Here is an 18,968-nt window from a genome sequence, read left to right on the forward strand (position 1 = left end):
TGATGCATGACTGTAACTCAACAATATGTAACTGAAACATAGCAACAAGAACCTGTTTTATTTTTTCCAAATACAGATACAGAAGTTTGCGTGTTTTGCAAATATTGCTTCAAAGCAACATTTCTATATACAGCGCCTTCTGTTCTAATAGCGCGTAAACATAGATAAGTATCCACAGTGCAATGTTGGCTCATCAAGGATCCACCTTGCATACACTTACCACTTAAAGAAACAAAATGATTAGTCAAACCGGAACTATTTTTGTCAAGGTAATTTTTTATAGGTGGATAGTTTTTCTAAAAAGACAAAACTTAGGTAGTGCACATATTTCTTTCTTTTTTCTTATTTTTATTTTTTTGAGACGGAGTCTTGCAGTTGTCGCCCGAGCTGGAGTGCAATAGCGCAATCTCGGCTCGCTTCAACCTCTGCCTCCCAGGTTCCAGCACTTCTGCTTCAGCCTCCCAAGTAGCTGAGATTACAGGCGTCTGCCACCACGCCCAGCTAATTTTTGTATTTTTAGTAGAGACGGGGTTTCACCCTGTTGGCCAGGCTGGTCTCGAACTCCTGACTTCAGGTGATCCACCTGCCTCGGCCTCCCAAAGTGCTGGGATTACAGGCGTGAGCCACCGCACCCGGCTGATAGTGCACATATTTCTAAATGGTAATAGCAATGTTTGCAAATAACGGTTTCCAGTGCCCCAACATAGGGTTAATTCACCTTGACCCAGGAATTGGGAATGGAGCCCCTCAACATGGCTTTAAATTAGGGAAGCACACTGAGGTTATAAGAACTTGGGGAGTCTTCTCTGCTTCCCTAAGAACAAAAGTCACAATGAATGAAATGGGATTACTTCCTTTACCAAAAACTTAAACAATAAACCCAATAATGGCCAGTTGGCAAAATTAGGGCAATTCAGTTTCTGCTTACATCGTTGAACAAGACATGAAATTGACTACCTTAAAAGTTACAGCTTCCACAGATGTGATTAAAACTCAAATGTATTTTCAGAAGAGAAAAATCAGTAATCTAATAGTACAACAATCATCACACCTCACAGTTGTGGCTACAGAAAGCCATCCTGTTTCTTCCCTTTTCAGACTGCATGACAGAACTCTTACGATGCAGTGTCAGAACGTGCATGCCATGCACGCCTGTGCATTTCTTCCCACGCCAGAAACACCAATGTTAGCTGTGAGAAACAGCCTCTTGTAGAGGAATCGTCAGTTTTGTTATAGATGTTATAGCCACGTGTATTCTCTCTGATGGATCAGCTATAGCAGATCAGCTTATACTTGTCCTATAATTCATTATATATCAAATGGTGAGCAAATCACTAGACAGAACATTCCCTGAAATAGATTTTAGTACAGAGGCCTGAATTCATGTCCACAATGACCTGTGCTTAACTATTCCAAAGGTTGCTAAAGATACTGTTACTACTATTGAGATATTATTGGCTACTTCACGTTTACACAGTAAATGTTTGCAGCATATAACATTACAGACTCATAAACCCATAATTAACTTATAAGTGTTAATGGACAACTGTGCTTTGATTTTTGCCTTTAGCGATAAGAAAACAAAGTAGTGAAATGGGTCACTCCTCAAAGCATGGAACATTTTAACTTTGCCTAGTAAGGAAAAACAAAACAAAATATAGCAATTACATGTGGAACCGTAACCTGCAAAAGTAACACAAATATTGTCTCAAAAGGTACAAATAGGTTGTACCTGGACCTTAAGCAGCATAATCACCTTGATCTCACAAAATAATACAAACAGGAAATGTAAAATGTTAAAGTATAGTAACAAAACAATTCTGAAAACGCTGACTATTGAACATACCCTTCAGGAAGGAGAAAAGCGGCACATGTAGAATTTGAAGTTTGTTTACAACAATATAAAATAAGGTAATTCCCCAAACCACATTCTTTGTAACAAATCTTTACAGTGAAAGAGTTTCAAATTTTGGGAAACATTTTTGGACATTAAATAGAACGGGGAAGCTGTCAATATTAAGAAGTGGGTAGAAAATGCTGTCCTTTGGGTTCCAGACCCTGCCTGCTTCGGTTTGGAATTCCTCCTAGACTCTTATTACTGTGAGATTCTAGTTCTTCCATAGGCTGTATGGGCTCTGCTACAAAAGCCATAACCCAGCCAGCTCTGGGGTGAAAGCATACAAACTTGTCCCCGGTACCATGAAGTCATGCAAGAGATGTGGTGAGAAAAGTGAAGAGTCCTAAGGAGAAAGCAGGGCAGCCAAGACTCTGCTCCTTCCCAACCTCCACAGCATGGTGAGCTCACAACATTCCTATGAAGCTAGAAAAGGAAAATGATGCCTGCTGCCCAAACACCATGCCAGGAAGAAACCAAGGAGTTGGCATGTGCCCCAACCTGACAGGAAAGTCAATTAAATAAACTGCAAATTGAATTTACAACTGTTTCCAACTAAACTTTTTTGGCTCTCATTCCATTTATCATCAGTGGCACGATTTCAAGTGAAGTTTGTGCAAAAAGACTCTCTTCATTCAACGATGTGCACAGAAGAGGGGAATCCCAAGAGTCTATTTGCTACCTCTATGGTAGGCTTCGAGATCAGAGTGTCCTCCCGCAGCCAAAATGGCCTCTTTGTCCAATGTCCACCACACTCCTGGCCCAGATCCCTGAAGTCAGTCGGTGTCACGTGCATTCAGCATGCTAGGTTTATTTATTTAAATATGCGAAGCTCCTCCTGCAGGTGCCCCAGGATTGTGCCCCCATGAGTTTTGGGTGCCCAGTTTCATGTTGAGCAGCAGAGGGCGATCTGCTGCACCTTGCCCAGGTCCATCAGCAGCTGCTTGATACAATGCTTGAGCTGCGGAAGCCTGGCCAGCGGCTCAGGGGGCTCCAGTTCCCCAGTGTAGTCCAGCCAGCTCTCCAACACTGTCGGCAGAAGAGAGAGATGAGACCTAGTGAGCTCCCAACACTGGATTTGCAAGAACATCAGCAAGCATTTCAGCACCTTATTCCATCAGACATGGGGCAAGGGAGGAAGGGCCATTTTGGCCTCCATGGGGCAAGGGAGGAAGGGCCATTTCAGCTAACACTGTGTCAACACCTGCTTTACAAAGTGTTACTCCCAGGACAAAATACAAATGCTTTAGAGCAGCACAGTCCAAAAGAACTTTCTGCGATGATGGAAATGGTCCAAGTCTGTGTCATCCAATACAGTAGCCACTAGCCATATGCAGCTATTGAGCGCTGGAAACATGGCTAGTGCAACTGAGGAACTGAATTTTAAATTTTATTCAGTTTTGGTTAAACAGCCACACATTGCCAGATGCTACTGTTACCAGAGTCTAGAAGTCTTGGAAGGAAGCACCTTTCTGAGTGTTACCACTCACTCTTTAAAAAGCTTTCCCGGGCCAGGCGCGGTGGCTCACGCCTGTAATCCCAGCACTTTGGGAGGCCGAGGCGGGCGGATCACGAGGTCAGGAGATCGAGACCATCCTGGCTAACACGGTGAAACCCCGTCTCTACTAAAAATACAAAAAAATTAGCCCGGCGAGGTGGCAGGCGCCTGTAGTCCCAGCTACGCGGGAGGCTGAGGCAGGAGAATGGCGTGAACCCCGGGGGGCAGAGCCTGCAGTGAGCCGAGATCGCGCCACTGCACTCCAGCCTGGGTGAAAGAGCAAGACTCCGTCTCAAAAAAAAAAAAAAAAAAAGCTTTCCCGGCCGGGCGCAGTGGCACATGCCTATAATCCCAACACTTTGGGAGGTCGAGGTGGGCAGATCACAAGGTCAAGAGATCAAGACCATCCTGGCCAACATGGTGAAACCCCATCTCCACTAAAAATACAAAAATTAGCCAGGCATGGTGGTGCGCACCTGCAGTCCCAGATACTCAGGAGGCTGAGGCAGGAGAATTGCTTGAACCCGGGAGGCGGAGGTTGCAGTGAGCCAAGATCGCACCACTGCACTCCAGCCTGGCGACAAAGCGAGACTCCATCTCAAAAAATAAAATAAAATAAAATAAAATAAAATAAAATAAAATAAATAAAATAAAAAAGCTTTCCCATGTTGAAAATCAGAGAGCCTGGTGTTTTAGCATCCTGTCAAGAAAAATGCAAATCTATAGGGTCTTGAAAAGGTCTATTTGTATATCATAAACTCTGATTTGCTTCGTATTAATTCCTGATTGATACATAATCATCAGTGGCACAGAATACTCTGATATTCTTTTCTCCCTTTATTTATTTATTTATTTATTTATTTATTTATTTATTTATTTATTTTTGAGATGGAGTCTCACTGTGTTGCCCAGGCTGGAGTGCAGTGGCGCGATCTCAGCTCACTGCAATCTCTGCCTCCCGGGTTCAAGCGATTCTCCTGCCTCAGCCTCCCAAGCAGCTGGGATTACAGGCATGTGCCACCACGCCCGGCGAATTTTTGTATTTTGGTCTCAAACTCCTGACCTCAGGTGATCCACCCGCCTTGGCCTCCCAAAGTGCTAGGATTACAGGCATGAGCCACTGGGCCTGGCCTTTTTTTTCTTTTGAGACAGAGTTTCGCTCTTGTTGCCTGGGCTGGAGTACAATGGCATGATCTTGACTCACTGCAACCTCCGCCTCCCGGGTACAGGCAATTCTCCTGCCTCAGCCTCCTGAGTAGATGGTATTACAGGCACACGCCACCATGCCTGGCTAATTTTTGTATTTTTAGTAGAGACGGGGTTTCATCATGTTGGCCAGGCTGGCCTCGAACTCCTGACCTCAGATGATCCACCTGCCTTGGCCACTTTGAAAGTGCTAGGATTACAGGCATGAACCACCATGCCCGGCCCCTTTAAATATTTATTGTAAGATTTCAGGTATTAATTAACGTTATCACCATTGATTCAATATCTAGAAAGCTGTCTTCCTTGTGAGAACAAGTATTTCTCTACAGAAAGATGTTTGTTCTTCCCTAAGCTACCCCCTAAAGCTCTGGCATTTGGGGAGAGACCATCTGGGAACCCTGCACCTTTGACAAGAACCACCCCCTGCAAGTAGCCCCTGTGCTATCCCAGCCTGCCTGTAGCCTTTCTAGTTCATGCACCAACCCATACTGAGCACCTTCTGGACCCTGAAGTGCAGCAAAAGGAAGGCCCACCCAGTACCTCTTCATCAAGCAGCCTGCAACCTACCGCACAATCCTCTCCTGTCCTCAGATTCAGCCCTACCTTCTTCTCCACCTTTCTAAATCTTCTGTTTCCTGTGAGCTATTCTTTAGGGAAGCCTTCCCCAACCCTATACCCTGAATCTGGTCCTTGCGTTACAGGTGCTATGGTATCACATGTTCTCCTTTGAGCATTTACTATGGTTTGTCATTACAGATAATGGGATGATTTGATTAATATATGTCTCTCCCACTAGATCAAGTTCCATGAGGGCAAAGGCTGAGTCTGCCTTGCTTGCCACTATATCCCTAACACTCATCTGTGTCTGAAACGTGGCAAGCCTGCAACTAACACAGTGAGAGAAGGAATGTGTGGTCCAGCAAAGTGCCCTACCCATTGCTCTGGGCCCTATGTAGCTTATCCTCCTCCATCATATTTCTTGTTGGTATTTGGGGGTTCCAAGAAGGAGGAACCTTCTCTCTTCCTAATTCCAGCAAGTACAAGGACTTGGAAATAAGAAAAATAAGACCACCTCCTCAGACTTAAGCTTGAAAACCATGAGTAAAAGATCAGTCACATGAGAGGAACTAGTGGCCTGCTGAGCAAGAAAACTGCATAGTGACCAGTTTCAAAACACCACTAAGTCTTTAAAAAAAACTAGAAGGAGACAAGGGACTGTTCAGCAAACAGGCACAAGAATAAATGGAGAGGCCGGGTGTGCATGCCTGTAATCCCAACACTTTGGGAAGTCGAGGGAGGTGGATCACCTGAGGTCAGGAATTCAAGACCAGCCTGGCCAACATGGTGAAATCTCATCTCTATTAAAAATACAAAATTAGCCAGGTGTGGTGGCAGGCATCTGCCTGCTAACTTGGGAGGCTGAGGAAGGAAGAATCGCTTAAGCCTGGGAGGCAGAGGCTTCAGTAAGCCGAGATCGTGCCACTGTACTCCAGCCTGGGCGAGAAAGAGCAAGACTCCGTCTTAAAAAAATAAAATAAAATAAAATAAAATAAATAAATGGAGAAAAGGCAGTCAGGACTGGATGGGTCATTCCAACAGCAAAGAGAGTCAGTCAATCTTTTGCAAGATGATCCTACAGTTGCTGAGAGGCCCCTCTTAAGGTCACCCTAACTACCTTGGATCTAGTTCCAGGCTCACCAAAGACATCCCGATACTACAGTGGCCCAGGAGGCATGCACAGTGTGAAAGCGCACCAACGCTCAGACTGGAAGAGTCTAAGCCACTCAGTAGTGCCTGAGCTTGGTTAACAGGAATGGGTGGAGTTCCTGGGATGGAAGCTGTCTGTCTAGGTCTGCTAGGCTGAAGAACAAAGCCAGGACTGTGGGAAGTCAACAGCATCTCCTCTGGACCCCAGCATCCAGCAGGTCACCCTCTCCACACCATGTGCTGCACCATCCCAAGTGTCTCTTTTAAAGATGCAGAACAGCTTCCAACTAGTATAGTGGTTGCTAGCAAGATAGAAGGTTATAGAGCAAATATTTCTATTCAAATACACTAAGATTATGTGTATAGAGACCACTGCTCACCAAGGCAACATTTTCTATTTAAGAAAATAATATCTCTAATGCCAAAAGACTTTTTTACTTTTCATGGTCATTAAATATCCTTTGTCTTTTAGTTTTAAAGTACTGTTCAGGCCGGGCACAGTGGCTCACACCTATAATCCCAGCACTTTGGGAGGCCAAGGCAGGCGGATCACAAGGTCAGGACTCCGAGACAAGCCTGGCCAACATAGTGTAACTCCGTCTCTACTAAAAATACAAAAATTAGCCAGGCATGGCGGCGCGTGCCTATAATCCCAGCTACTCGGGAGGCTGAGGCAGGAGAATCGCTTGAAGCCAGAAGGTGGAAGTTGTGTTGAGCCGAGATCGTGCCACTGCACTCCAGCCTGGGCAACAGACTGAGACTCCGTCTCAAAAATAAATAAATAAATAAATAAATAAATAAATAAAGTACTATTCACATAACTACATAAATAATTAAATAATGGCCAATTGTAAAACAATGGCATATATATATATATATTTCATATAATAGCTTACTAGGCTTTTTTTTTTTTTTTTAAAGAAATGGGGTCTTGCTCTGTCACCCAGGCTGGAGTACGGTGACACGATCATAGCTCACTGTAACCTTGAACTCCTGGCCTCAAGTGATCCTCTTGCCTTGGCCTCCCAAAGCACTGGGATTACAAGTGTGAGCCACCACGCCAGGTCAGCTTTTAAATTTTTTTAAATTTTTTATTTTTTAGACTGAGTCTCACTCTGTTGCTCAGTCTGGAGTGCAGTGATATGATCTCGGCTCACTGCAACCTCCGCCTCCTAGATTCTCCTGCCTCAGCCTCCCGAGTAGCTAGGATTATATGTGTGCACCACCACACCCAGCTAAGCAGGCCAGCTTTTAAAAAAAGGAATGTTACATCCAAATTCCTATTTTAAAACTTGATTATGAAAGCTTAGTTTATCTTGGTGTTTAAATAAAGAGTTGATTCCCTAAAAAGGGATTCTGATTAATCTTAAATTCCATGCAAAAGTCTGTTTACCTAAATAAAATCTTTAAGCTTTATCATTTATTTTAATGCTTTCTTGGTATCTCTCTCAGGGCCTAGAGTCTTAGAAATGTACAGAATATGTGGCTCTGAATTAGCAAGACACACAAGAGGTCGTCTGTGAGGCCAAAGAAGGGGGTTCAGGCCTACCATCCTTGCCACACTGCCTATTCTATTCGGCAGGGCTAGAGAGGTCGAACCTGGCTGAAGAGAGGATTAAGGAGGTAAGATGTGAGTAGACTTTAAATTCTCCCCTGAGGGAAGGTCCCTGTGGCAACAACCGAACATCCACCCTGTTTCCATGGTGCTAATCCTCTTTTCAGGGACTCAGAGCCACTCCTACTCCCATTCTCTCGAGAGCTACACTTTTTTGTCTAGCATTATATCCTCCTTCAGCTCTCTAATAATATGTTTTTCACAGACAGTGGCATCAGTTACAATTCCTTTTTTTTAGTTTATTTTTTTAGAGACAGGGTCTGTGTTACACAGGCTGGAGTACAGTGGTGTAATCACAGCTCACTGCAGCCTCCAACTCCTGGGCTCAAGCAGTCCTCCCGCGTCAGCCTCCCAAGTAGCTGGGACTACACCCCTACTACACCTGGCTAGTTTTTAATTTTTTTGTAGAGACTGTGACGCCCAGGCTGGCCTCAAGCAATCCTCCCACCTTGACCTCCCAAAGTACTGAGATTATAGGTGTGAGCCACCACACCCAGCCTAGGTCTTGCTGTCTCTCTCACTGTCCTTCAACAGGGCAACCCTTTTTCCAGTCTAGCCAGATCATCCACCCTGAGTCCTCTCCAGTAGGAAACACCATCACTCTGCTTAAAGCTCAACTTCAGTCTCAGGAGTTTTAGGAAGCCCTCCTGTTAGCACTCTCCTCCCCTGGCATGACATCAGCCACATGTGTCCCAGCCACACCTCATGGCCTCACTTGTACAACAGATGGCATTTTCTCCTGAGTTATTTCATGTATGTTTTATATTCCCAGTTACAGTAAAAAACCATAGCCGGACTGTACCCAGAATCCTCAAACAACATTTCTTTCTTAACTGGGCTCCATTTTTAACATGAAAACAAATAATTAGGGAATATTTCATCAACCAAAACCATCAACTTCCTGTAGACAGACTGAACTTGATCGTGTTCATCATCACAGGTTTGATCCTCCAGGCCTGTCCATAACCACCAATATCTGGAAGGAATACCTGGGGCCATACAAATGACTCAGCCAAATTCTCAAATCTCTACTGGCTTACGAGGAGAAAGCTTCATTTTAGATTTTATCAAAGATTGGAATAAGAGGTTTTTCAGATTAAATCCTCAGATATCCTAAAACTCAAGTCAAAATTTTAATTTCTCACAGAACTTGTTTGTAAAGATTGGCTTAGATCACACATTTCCTGCATGCAGGACTGCCAGTTGCCCTCTCTCTGCGTACTCAACTTTACAGAAGGGATCAGACAAGTGAGGCAGGACCCAACATCATGCAGATCTTGCACCTGATAAATACTAAAAGTAAGGCTCATCCATCCTGAGGGGAGAATGGAGATGGGCAGAGGCTGAAAAGAAGAGAAGCAAAGAGTACAGCGGTCCCTGTAAATTCAGATTAGGGGGCTCAGAAAGCAGCTCGTCGGCCAGGCGCAGTGGCTCACGCTTGTAATCCCAGCACTTTGGGAGGCCGAGGCGGGCGGATCACAAGGTCAGGAGATCGAGACCATGGTGAAACCCCGTCTCTACTAAAAATACAAAAAATTAGCCGGGCGTGGTGGCGGGCGCCTGTAGTCCCAGCTACTTGGAGAGGCTGAGGCAGGAGAATGGCGTGAACCCGGGAGGCGGAGCTTGCAGTGAGCCGAGATTGCACCACTGCACTCCAGCCTGGGCGACAGCAAGACTCCGTCTCAAAAAAAAAAAAAAAAAAAAAAAAAAGAAAGCAGCTCGTCTTGGGGTGCTCGGAGTGCATGCAATGCACAGGGGGCCAAGGAAGGAGCCCTACCATCCAACTCTTTCTCAATGGAGTCCATCCTGTGCGTAACTTCATCCTGAAGAGATTCCACATGGGTCAGCAGGTTAAACTGCCACTGGTGCTGGGAGCTCAGCAGCCCCTCTCCACCTCTGTCCAGCAGCTTCCGAGCAGGGGCTTCCTCTGATAGGGCCTTTTTGGAGACATATTCTTTCACCTGGGGATGCAATGGCATGGAAATTACTGAATGGAGATAGCCCCTGGCCCATTTTTCAAACAGCCAGCGTTTCCAGCCATCTGAAATACTAGCTGCAGTTTCAATACTCCTAATCCCTACCTCCCTTTCCTATTTCCCACTTAGGAACTGGGCAGAAGCTTGCCCACTGTACCAATTCCAACTACCTCAGGGTAACACTCTAGCTCAGGGGACCCACAGCTGCTTCCTACTGACTAGGCCAATGTCCTAGCCTAAAGTAAGCCTCACAGAATGGCTTCCAGAGCCCTGAGAGCTGATTAGAGCAGGGCTAGTGCAGACAAGGGTTAATACATGGGAGTCGCACCAATATGTGTCAAGTCTGAGCTCCATCTCCTGCGAATGTGCGAGTCTGGATGGACTACTTCGTGTCTCTGAGCCTCTGCTTCCTCGGTGGGAGGATGGGGATACTAAAACCTATTTGGAAGGTTCATGAGGATGAAATAGGGTAAGGCACATAAAAGCAAGGCCAGCTTACAGTCAGCTTACCATCAATGGAAGAGACTGTTAACCCTGGTTGCTTTGCTGAGGCCTAGTATTTCCTGGCTTTATGTGCCAGATATCTCCAGGAAACCTGCCTGATCCACAGGACCACAAACCTTTTCTAGGATTCGGTAACTCAACCTTTCATTCATCCATTTGAAATGAAATAGATTCTAGCCAATGTTTATTTAGTACTTACTATGTGCAAAACAATGTACTGAGGGATTTTCACAAATATGTTCCACAGTAACTGAGGGGGCTTCACTGGCCCCATTCTACAGGCGAGAAAACAGGTCTGGTCAGAAAGGTGAAGTAACCCGCTCAGAATCACACAGTAAGGGGCTGAGCTCAGAACTGAAACTGCGTCTGTCTCAAAAGATTGTGTCCTTATCACCTTGCCCAACACTGTTGAGACACAGTCAAGGGTACAAGGATGAATGAGGTACAATCCCCTCCCTTGAGGGGCTTGTAATCTAGGATCCCCTTGGCACTATGCAGCAATGTATTTAACGCTGGTGGCACCAACCTGCAGGAGAAAGTCTGGGAAGTAAGGATGAAACTCTCAAATCATACAAAGCCTCACTGACAACTGAGGACAGGGCACAATGAGCCTAGTGAGCAGTTAGAGATGAAAACACCGGCAATGAGGTGACACAAGGGGGTTCTAGAAGAGAATGACTTGAATAACAAAAAACCAAAACTGGCTCTTGGGAAAACTGATGAAACCAGCAATATTTTGACAAAGTGTACCATTTTTATCACAGGGCTTCAAAGTTAAAAGTCAAAATAAAGCTATCACGCAACTGTATTGAAAAAATTCTGCCTAACAAAACATTTGACTCATTGTTTGCTCATGCTAAGAATTAACATCTAGGTGCAATTATAATGCAAACTGCCTTAAAGAAAAGATGAGTTTTCCTAACCCATTTCTCCTTGCTACTTCCCACCTCTCCCTCCCTCCGCACCCGCGCCCCCCTCCCCAGGCGCCACACTTGACTATGCCATTTTGTGGGTGCTTCCTGGAACCAAGGATCTTTGGCTTAAGAGGGCTCTCCTGACTTTGCACCCATTTTGGCAAACCAAAAAATATCTATGGTAAGCAAATTTAAATACAGTTTTATTAATAAATATCTTCCATACAGCATTCAAACCTAGGAGGATAACTTACAAGCACTCACGCAATGAATGAAGAACAAGTACAAGGCAGCCACATACCTTTGGGGAGGTGGGTTTGGGGTCACTGTCCCCCTTGCTCCTGTCTTGGTCTAGAGGCCAGCCCAGGCGCGGGGAAAGGGAATCATCGCCGTTCTCATGGAGGGGGTTGACTGCATCGTCGAGGGCAGAGCCCCTCGTCTCCACCACCAGCTTCTGCTCCACGGCAGGGTAATAGGCGCGGGGCTTCTGGTAGCAATGCTCACTGGTGATATAGGACTCCTCCACAGAACGCGGCAGGGGCAGGGCCAGGGGCCTGGGCTTCTCCACTGCCCCGTTCAAAGTTCTATAGCTTGGAGCTTCCTCCTTGCTCCTGGTGTCAGTGACAGGGATGTTTCTGAAATGAGATCTCTCCTCCCCTGAGTGCTGTTTCCAAGGCTGGCACCACAGCGGCAGATCAGGATGCTCCCGGCTTCTGTGGACAGGACAAAGAGGGCATGGGCTTTGGAGTAACTGGCACCATTGCGGGTATTCTCAATTCCTAAATACTCTCCCAGTAGGGACAGCAGCTCCACCTGGGCCATCTGACCACACACTACCATTTGCTAAACAAGAGGGAATGTGAATCCGTGATCTCCAAGGAGACCACTCCTTAGTGAGCTCCCACTGTGGTCACACACAGTGAGTGGGACTGGACTCTCAGTCAGAAGACCTGACTGGATTTCAACTCTGGGACAACTCACTCAACCAGAATCATTCCTACTTCCTCCTCTGTGAAACTGGGCTGATTATCTGTCTGATCTGTCTGCTATTGTAAACCAAAAATAAAATTCTAAGCCCCTCAACCAACTTGAATGGACCCCTCCTTTTGGCCAAGAGCATTCCAGCATTAACCTGAAATACTAGTTCAGGCCATGATGGGAAGGGAGTCAGACAAGCCACATTATACCCTTCTCCCTTTGGAATTCACGCACAACTGACCAGCATTAACATTAAAACAGAGACCCTAAGACTGACATAACAGACTGTTTGTAGCAATTGAGATACCAACATAACAGATAGCAGGTACTGAAACAAATCAAAGTATTTTACCCCAAAATATACTTCTTTGACATATTTTGAACTAGCCCTGGAAGCTGTCTCTTGTGGGGAAATCTACATTCTATAGAGAACTCCCTTTCCTTTCCAGGTCTTTTCCTGATCCAGGAGAAAATTAAGGAAGAGTCTGGCACCTTTTTAGGTCTGATAAGAAACATTTACAATCTATTCTCTCTGAAGCCTGCTACTTGGAGGCTTCATCTACATGGTAAGAACCTTGGTCTCCACAACCCCTTATTTTAACCCAGACACTCCTTTCTTTCTTTTTTTTTTTTTTGAGACGTAGTTTCGCTCTTGTTGCCCAGGCTGGAGTGCAATGGTGCGATCTCAGCTCACCACAACCTCTGCCTCCCAGGTTCAAGCGATTCTCCTGCCTCAGCCTCCCAAGTAGCTGGGATTACAGGCATGCGTCACCATGCCCAGCTAATTTCGTATTTTTAGGAGAGATGGGGTTTCTCCATGTTGGTCAGGCTGGTCTCGAACTCTCGACCTCAGGTGATCTGCCCGCCTTGGCCTCCCAAAGTGCTGGGAGCCCAAAGGCGTGAGCCACCGAGCCTGGTGACTGGCCTTTAGATAATAACTTGACTCTTTAGATAATAACTCTTTCAACCAATTGCCAATCAGAAAATCTTTGAATCTACCTATGACCTGGAAGCCCACCCACCCCTCAAGTTGGTCTGCCTTTCTGGACCCAACCAACGTACTTCTTATATGTATTGATGTCTTATGTCTCCCTAAAATGTGTAAGACCAAGCTGTATGTAGCCTGACCACCTTGGGCTCATGTTCAGGACCTCTTGAGGGTGTCTCACAAGTCAAGGTCCTCATATTTGGCTCAGAATAAGTATCTTCAAGTATTTTACAGAATTTGACTCTTTTTGCCAACGCCATCAACCACTGAGTTTCATAACAAGTGAATTAATGGTGGGAAAGTGCTCTTCAAATGTGACTTACTAAAAATAACCTTAACTTATTAATAAACAGTCACAATGATCCCAGCATGTAATGGCATTCGATTACAAAAATGCAATGATTACCCAGGGGTTAAAAAAAAAAAATCAACTGTCCTTTATGTATAGGTCATTAATGATAAAGCTTCTAAAAACTATTCTGAAACTTTGTTCTCACCATTCCAAAGAAAAAAGTTTGTTATTAAAGAAAAGAACAGGGATTCTTATCCTTTTTAGGGCCACAGACTCCTGTGAGCATCTACTGAAAGCTGTGCCTCCATGTATGTGCACATAAAATGCTGTGGATGCCTTCCTGTACCTTCCTGTGAAAGTGGAAGTGGTCATATACATGAAGGCATAGAGTGATGTTACAGAACTAAAATTCTGCTCCCAAGGGCTTGCAACTATCCCATCTCAGCTCTCCCACTCCAGCAATCCCATACCACTGCTAGCCACTGAGGAAGAGGGGAAACAATTGGCATCAATTGTTTGGGACACCTCCAGACAGGGTATCAGCCTGTCCCAGGAGCCTACCCAGGACCCAGACACACCACTAAAATCACAACTACTCAAGGGAAATGGGAGTCATTGTTAACTTTCAGGTCCACTACCTGTTAACATGGAACACACGAGCCATAGTACAGACCTGCTCTTTATTAAAAAAACCATTAAAGTCTTTGCTTCCTCCCACCTACAATTTTCATCCTTTCAACTGGGATCTGAAGGTGCTACTCCTCACAAGCATGACCCTGCCATTTCCTTGTAAGCCCTGTCAATCATGAAGAAGGTAAGCACAGCCATCCAGGCCATGTTTTTTATGATGACAGATGCTCTGAAGTTACTCCCAGTTTTATTGTTCGTGTTTGAAAATAAATTCACCAGGTCACTGGGGAACAATATTTCTGAGAATAAAGACCCAGAGCCCATGACAACAGAGACCATACATGAATACAGAGACATACTGGGGCCACCTTCCCCTTTCCCAGGATCTTTTCTCCATCTGTAGTACCAAGATCTTCCTATGCCCTCTTCTGAATTGCTAGAAGACAGATTTAATTCTACTACAAACAAAGTCATTTCTCTAAAGATGGAGGATCTAGATGAGGATTCAGTAGGGACAAGGGGCTAGGCACAGTGGCTCACGCCTATAATCCCAGCACTTCAGGAGGCCGAGGCAGGCAAAGCACTTGAGCCCAGGAGTTTGAGATCAGCTTGGGCAACATGGCAAAACCCAGTCTCTACTAAAAATATGAAAACTAGCCAGGTGCAGTGCTACATGCCTGCAATCCCAGCTACTGGGGAGGCTGAGGCATAAGAATCGCTTGAACTCGGGAGGCAGAAGTTGCAGTAAGCCGCAATCGTACCACTGCACTCCAGCCTGGGTGACAGAGTGAGACCCTTGTCTCAAAAACATAAAAAAGAAAGGGCAAGGCTTCAGAATATGGGCCAGGGCCAAGAACACTGGCATTTCAGTAAGAAAAAAGAGAACAGCATCTGACAGAACCCTCAAATGAAAAGAAATGCAGGCGCCTATAGTCCCAGCTACTCAGGAGGCTGAGGTGGGAGGATAACAATTATTATTTTTATAAAGTTCAGCCCTATTAAGACTGTTGAGAAGAAAATAATAAAAATAAAAGAAATATGAGCTAGACACAGTGGCTCACACCTATAACCCCAGCACTTTGGGAGGGCAAGGCAGGTAGATCACTTGACCAGCCTGCGCAACACAGCTCTAAAAAAAAAAAAAAAAAAAAAAAAAATTTTTTTAAAGAAACATAGCAAAGTTTACAATGAGGAGTAGCCTCTGAGGTTTCCCAGGCACTCACGTGGAGCACCATCCACCTACTTCATTTAATTGCCGCCATCTCATTAAAAACAAACTCATTTGGTTTATATGGGGTTAAGTTTTCCTGTTTTATGAAATGTGAGGAAATAGCTAGTCTCTGACATCCAATCCAGGGCAGTCATTTGATTCAGTTCACCTCAACAGATTCTCTCACAGCAACTGCTAATCGCCCCAGCATCCAATCTCTCCTTCTCCTTTTATCCCCACCCCCACCCCTACTCCTAAGTATAAGCAGGGCCTGTGGCCACCTGCCCAGCCTGCCCTGCCATTAGGCCTGTCCATGAAACTATTTGCCCTCCCTCTTCTTTCTCTCTTTTCCCCCTCCTGGGGACTGGGGTAGAGCTGAGGTGCAGGTGAAACTGCTTCAACCATGCAAATGGGGGTATCCCAAGAGAATGCCAGAGCAATAAGACAAAAGGAACCTAAGACCATGCAGATAAGGGGAACCCTAAGAGAATGCTGGAGCCGTAAGACAGAAGGAAACAAGGTTCCCAACCCCATGGATGGAATCCTGGAGAAAAGTCTCCTACCTAGCCTAGATCCCTGCCTAGCCTTGAACCATTCATTTATATGAGAAAGAAACTTCTGTTTTGTTTGAGCTTCTATGTGGGGGGTCCTTGTTATAGCAGCTCAGCTTTTACCCAAACCAAAGCAGACCCGTGTTGAATGTTCCCTCCTCCACCAACTTTGTCACGCAGATCTTGAAGCCAGGCCTCTGTGTGCCAGAGAGCACAAGAGGAAGCAGATTCCCATCTCGCCATCTCAGGGCCGATACTCCACTCTCCCTGACACCAGGCCTCCTCTAGGACTAATCAGCACAAAGGAAATCCTATCCAGGAGCAGCCTATCAAGTTTTAACTCACTCATGGCACTAGTCTGCCACTGTTTACAACTTAAATAAAAGCAGTCCCTGACACAGACTATACTAAAACCAAAAGAAAGCTCACAAGGTCACGCAGTATCACATAGAGAGACAGTTAGAAAAGTACCTGACAGAGCCAGGATTTGGATTCTAGTCCAGGCTCCACCCATGGAAACCATGGAAGAGGCCTACCCCACTCAAGGCCCTGTTGCTGTATTTGGTAAAGTAGGGTAGGTTATAACAGCCAAGAGACTGACCGGGCGCAGTGGCCCACGCCTGTAATCCCAGTACTTTGGGAGGCCAAGGTGGGCGGATCACTTGAGGCCAGGAGCTTAAGACCAGCCTGGCCAACATGGTGAAACCCCATCTCTACTAAAAATACAAAAATTAGGCCAGGTGCAGTGGCTTACGCCTGTAATCCCAGCACTTTGGGAGGCCGAGGTGGGTGGATCGCAAGGTCAAGAGATCAAGACCATCCTGGCTAACATGGTGAAACACCGTATCTACTAAAAATACAAAAAAATTAGCCAGGCGTGGTGGCAGGCGCCTGTAGTCCCAGCTACTTGGGAGGCTGAGGCAGGAGAATGGCATGAACCCAGGAGGCGGAGCTTGCAGTAAGCCGAGATCACGCCACTGGACTACAGCCTGGGTGACAGAGCGAGACTCGGTCTCAAAAAAAAAAAAAAAAATTATCCAGGTGTGGTGGTGTGTGCCTGTAATCCCAGCAACTCGGGAGTTTAAGGCAGGAGAATCGCTTGAACCCAGGAGGTGGAGGTACCAGTGAGCCAAGATCACACTACTGCATTCCAGCCTGGGTGACTGAGTGAGACTCTGTCTCAACAACAACACACCAACAACAACAAAAAGCCAACAGACCCCAATAAGAGCCACATGTGTTTATCACAGCTTACATGAAGTTGGGTCATCTGACATATAGAATGCAACCACAAGAGGAAATTCACACTAAATTTCATTCTCTGGCCACTAAAAGCCAGAAGTCCAGCTCCAAAAGGTTTAAAGCTTTTCTGTATGAGCAAACCACCAAGAGACATTTTTACTGAGCAACCACTGTGCTAGAGAACAGGCCTGCCAACAATATCTGTTCCAGCAGCTTTTTCAATTTTACCTTTTTTTTTTTTTTTTTGAGACGGAGTCTCGCTCTGTCGCCCAGGCTGGAGTGCAGTGGCGCGATCTCGGCTCACTGCAAGCTCCGCCTCCCGGGTTCACGCCATTCTCCTGCCTCAGCCTCTCCGAGTAGCTGGGACTACAGGCGCCCGCCACCACGCCCGGCTAATTTTTTGTATTTGTAGTAGAGACGGGGTTTCACCGTGGTCTCGATCTCCTGACCTCGTGATCCGCCCGCCTCGGCCTCCCAAAGTGCTGGGATTACAAGCGTGAGCCACCGCGCCCGGCCTCAATTTTACCTTTTTTACCAATCAAGAATGTTTAGAATGAGCTGAGGCAAGCCCTGGGCATGGTGGCTCACGCCTGTAATCCCAGCACTTAGAGAGGCCAAGACGGGCAGATCACCTGAGGTCACCTGGCCAACATGGTGAAACCCCATCTCTACTAAAAATACAAAAATTAGCTGGGCATGGTGGCGGGCACTTATAATCTCAGCTACTCAGGAGGCTGAGGCAGGAGAATCACTTGAACCCGGGAGGTGGAGGTTGCAGTGAGCCGAGATCACGCCACTGCACTCCAGCCTGGGTGACAGAGCAAGGCTCTGTCTCAGAAAAAAGAAAAAAAAAAAAAAAAAAAAAAAAGAATGAGCTGAGTTGCTTGAGCCCAGGAGTTTGAGGCTGCAGTGCTTGATGATCGCACCTGTGAGTAGCCACGGCACTTCAGCCTGGGAAATAAAGCAAGACTCCATCTCTCGTTAAAAAAAAAAAAAAAAGAAATATTTAGCATGAAAGGGATAAACAAAGTGTGGCATACACATAAAACAAGTTATTACTCAGCCTTAAAAAGGGAGGAAATTCTGCCGGGCGCGGTGGCTCAAGCCTGTAATCCCAGCACTTTGGGAGGCCGAGGTGGGCGGATCACAAGGTCAGGAGATCGAGACCATCCTGGCTAACACGGTGAAACCCCATCTCTACTAAAAATACAAAAAAAAAAAAATTAGCCGGGCGTGTTGGCAGGCGCCTGTAGTCCCAGCTACTTGGGAGGCTGAGGCAGGAGAATGGCGTGAACCCGGGAGGTGGAGCTTGCAGTGAGCCGAGATCACGCCACTGCACTCCAGCCAGGGGGACAGAGAAAAACTCCCTCTCAAAAAAAAAAAAAAAAAAAAAAGGGAGGAAATTCTTACATGTGATATAACATGGACGAACTTTGAGGACACTATGCTAAGTGAAATAAGCCAGTCACAAAAAGACAAACATTATATGACTCCACTTACATGAGGTCTCTAGAGAAGTCAAATTCAGAGAGGCAGAAAGTAGAAAATACTAGCTGTGAGGGGCTTTGGGGAAAGGGAAATGGAGAGCTGTTGCTAAAGGGTATAGAACTTCAGTTTCACCAGGGTTTTAGAGACTGGTTGTAAAACAACGTGAATGACAACTGTGCAGAACTGTACACTTAAAAATGGTTAAGATGGGGCCAGGTGCTGTGGCTCACACCTGTAATCCCAGAAATTTGGGAGGCCGAGGTGGGTGGATCACC

General features: G+C 45.8%; 1 protein-coding gene across 4 annotated transcripts in view; it reads right to left on the minus strand.

The window, feature by feature from the left end:
- Positions 1 to 28: 28 nt before the first annotated feature.
- PHF20 (PHD finger protein 20) overlaps positions 29 to 18,968 on the minus strand; it is a 182,233-nt gene continuing 163,293 nt past the window's right edge. For all 4 annotated transcript variants that reach the window (XM_055266200.2, XM_063633691.1, XM_063633692.1 and 1 more), the window contains 3 exons: positions 11,616 to 12,027; positions 9,698 to 9,881; positions 29 to 2,923 (listed from right to left, as the gene is read on the minus strand). In XM_055266200.2, coding sequence (XP_055122175.1) covers positions 2,781 to 2,923; positions 9,698 to 9,881; positions 11,616 to 12,027 — 739 coding nt within the window. In that variant the 3' untranslated portion in view covers positions 29 to 2,780. The remainder of the gene's footprint in view (positions 2,924 to 9,697; positions 9,882 to 11,615; positions 12,028 to 18,968) is intronic.

Source organism: Symphalangus syndactylus, chromosome 24, assembly GCF_028878055.3.
Source record: "Symphalangus syndactylus isolate Jambi chromosome 24, NHGRI_mSymSyn1-v2.1_pri, whole genome shotgun sequence".
NCBI classification, from domain to species: domain Eukaryota; kingdom Metazoa; phylum Chordata; class Mammalia; order Primates; family Hylobatidae; genus Symphalangus; species Symphalangus syndactylus.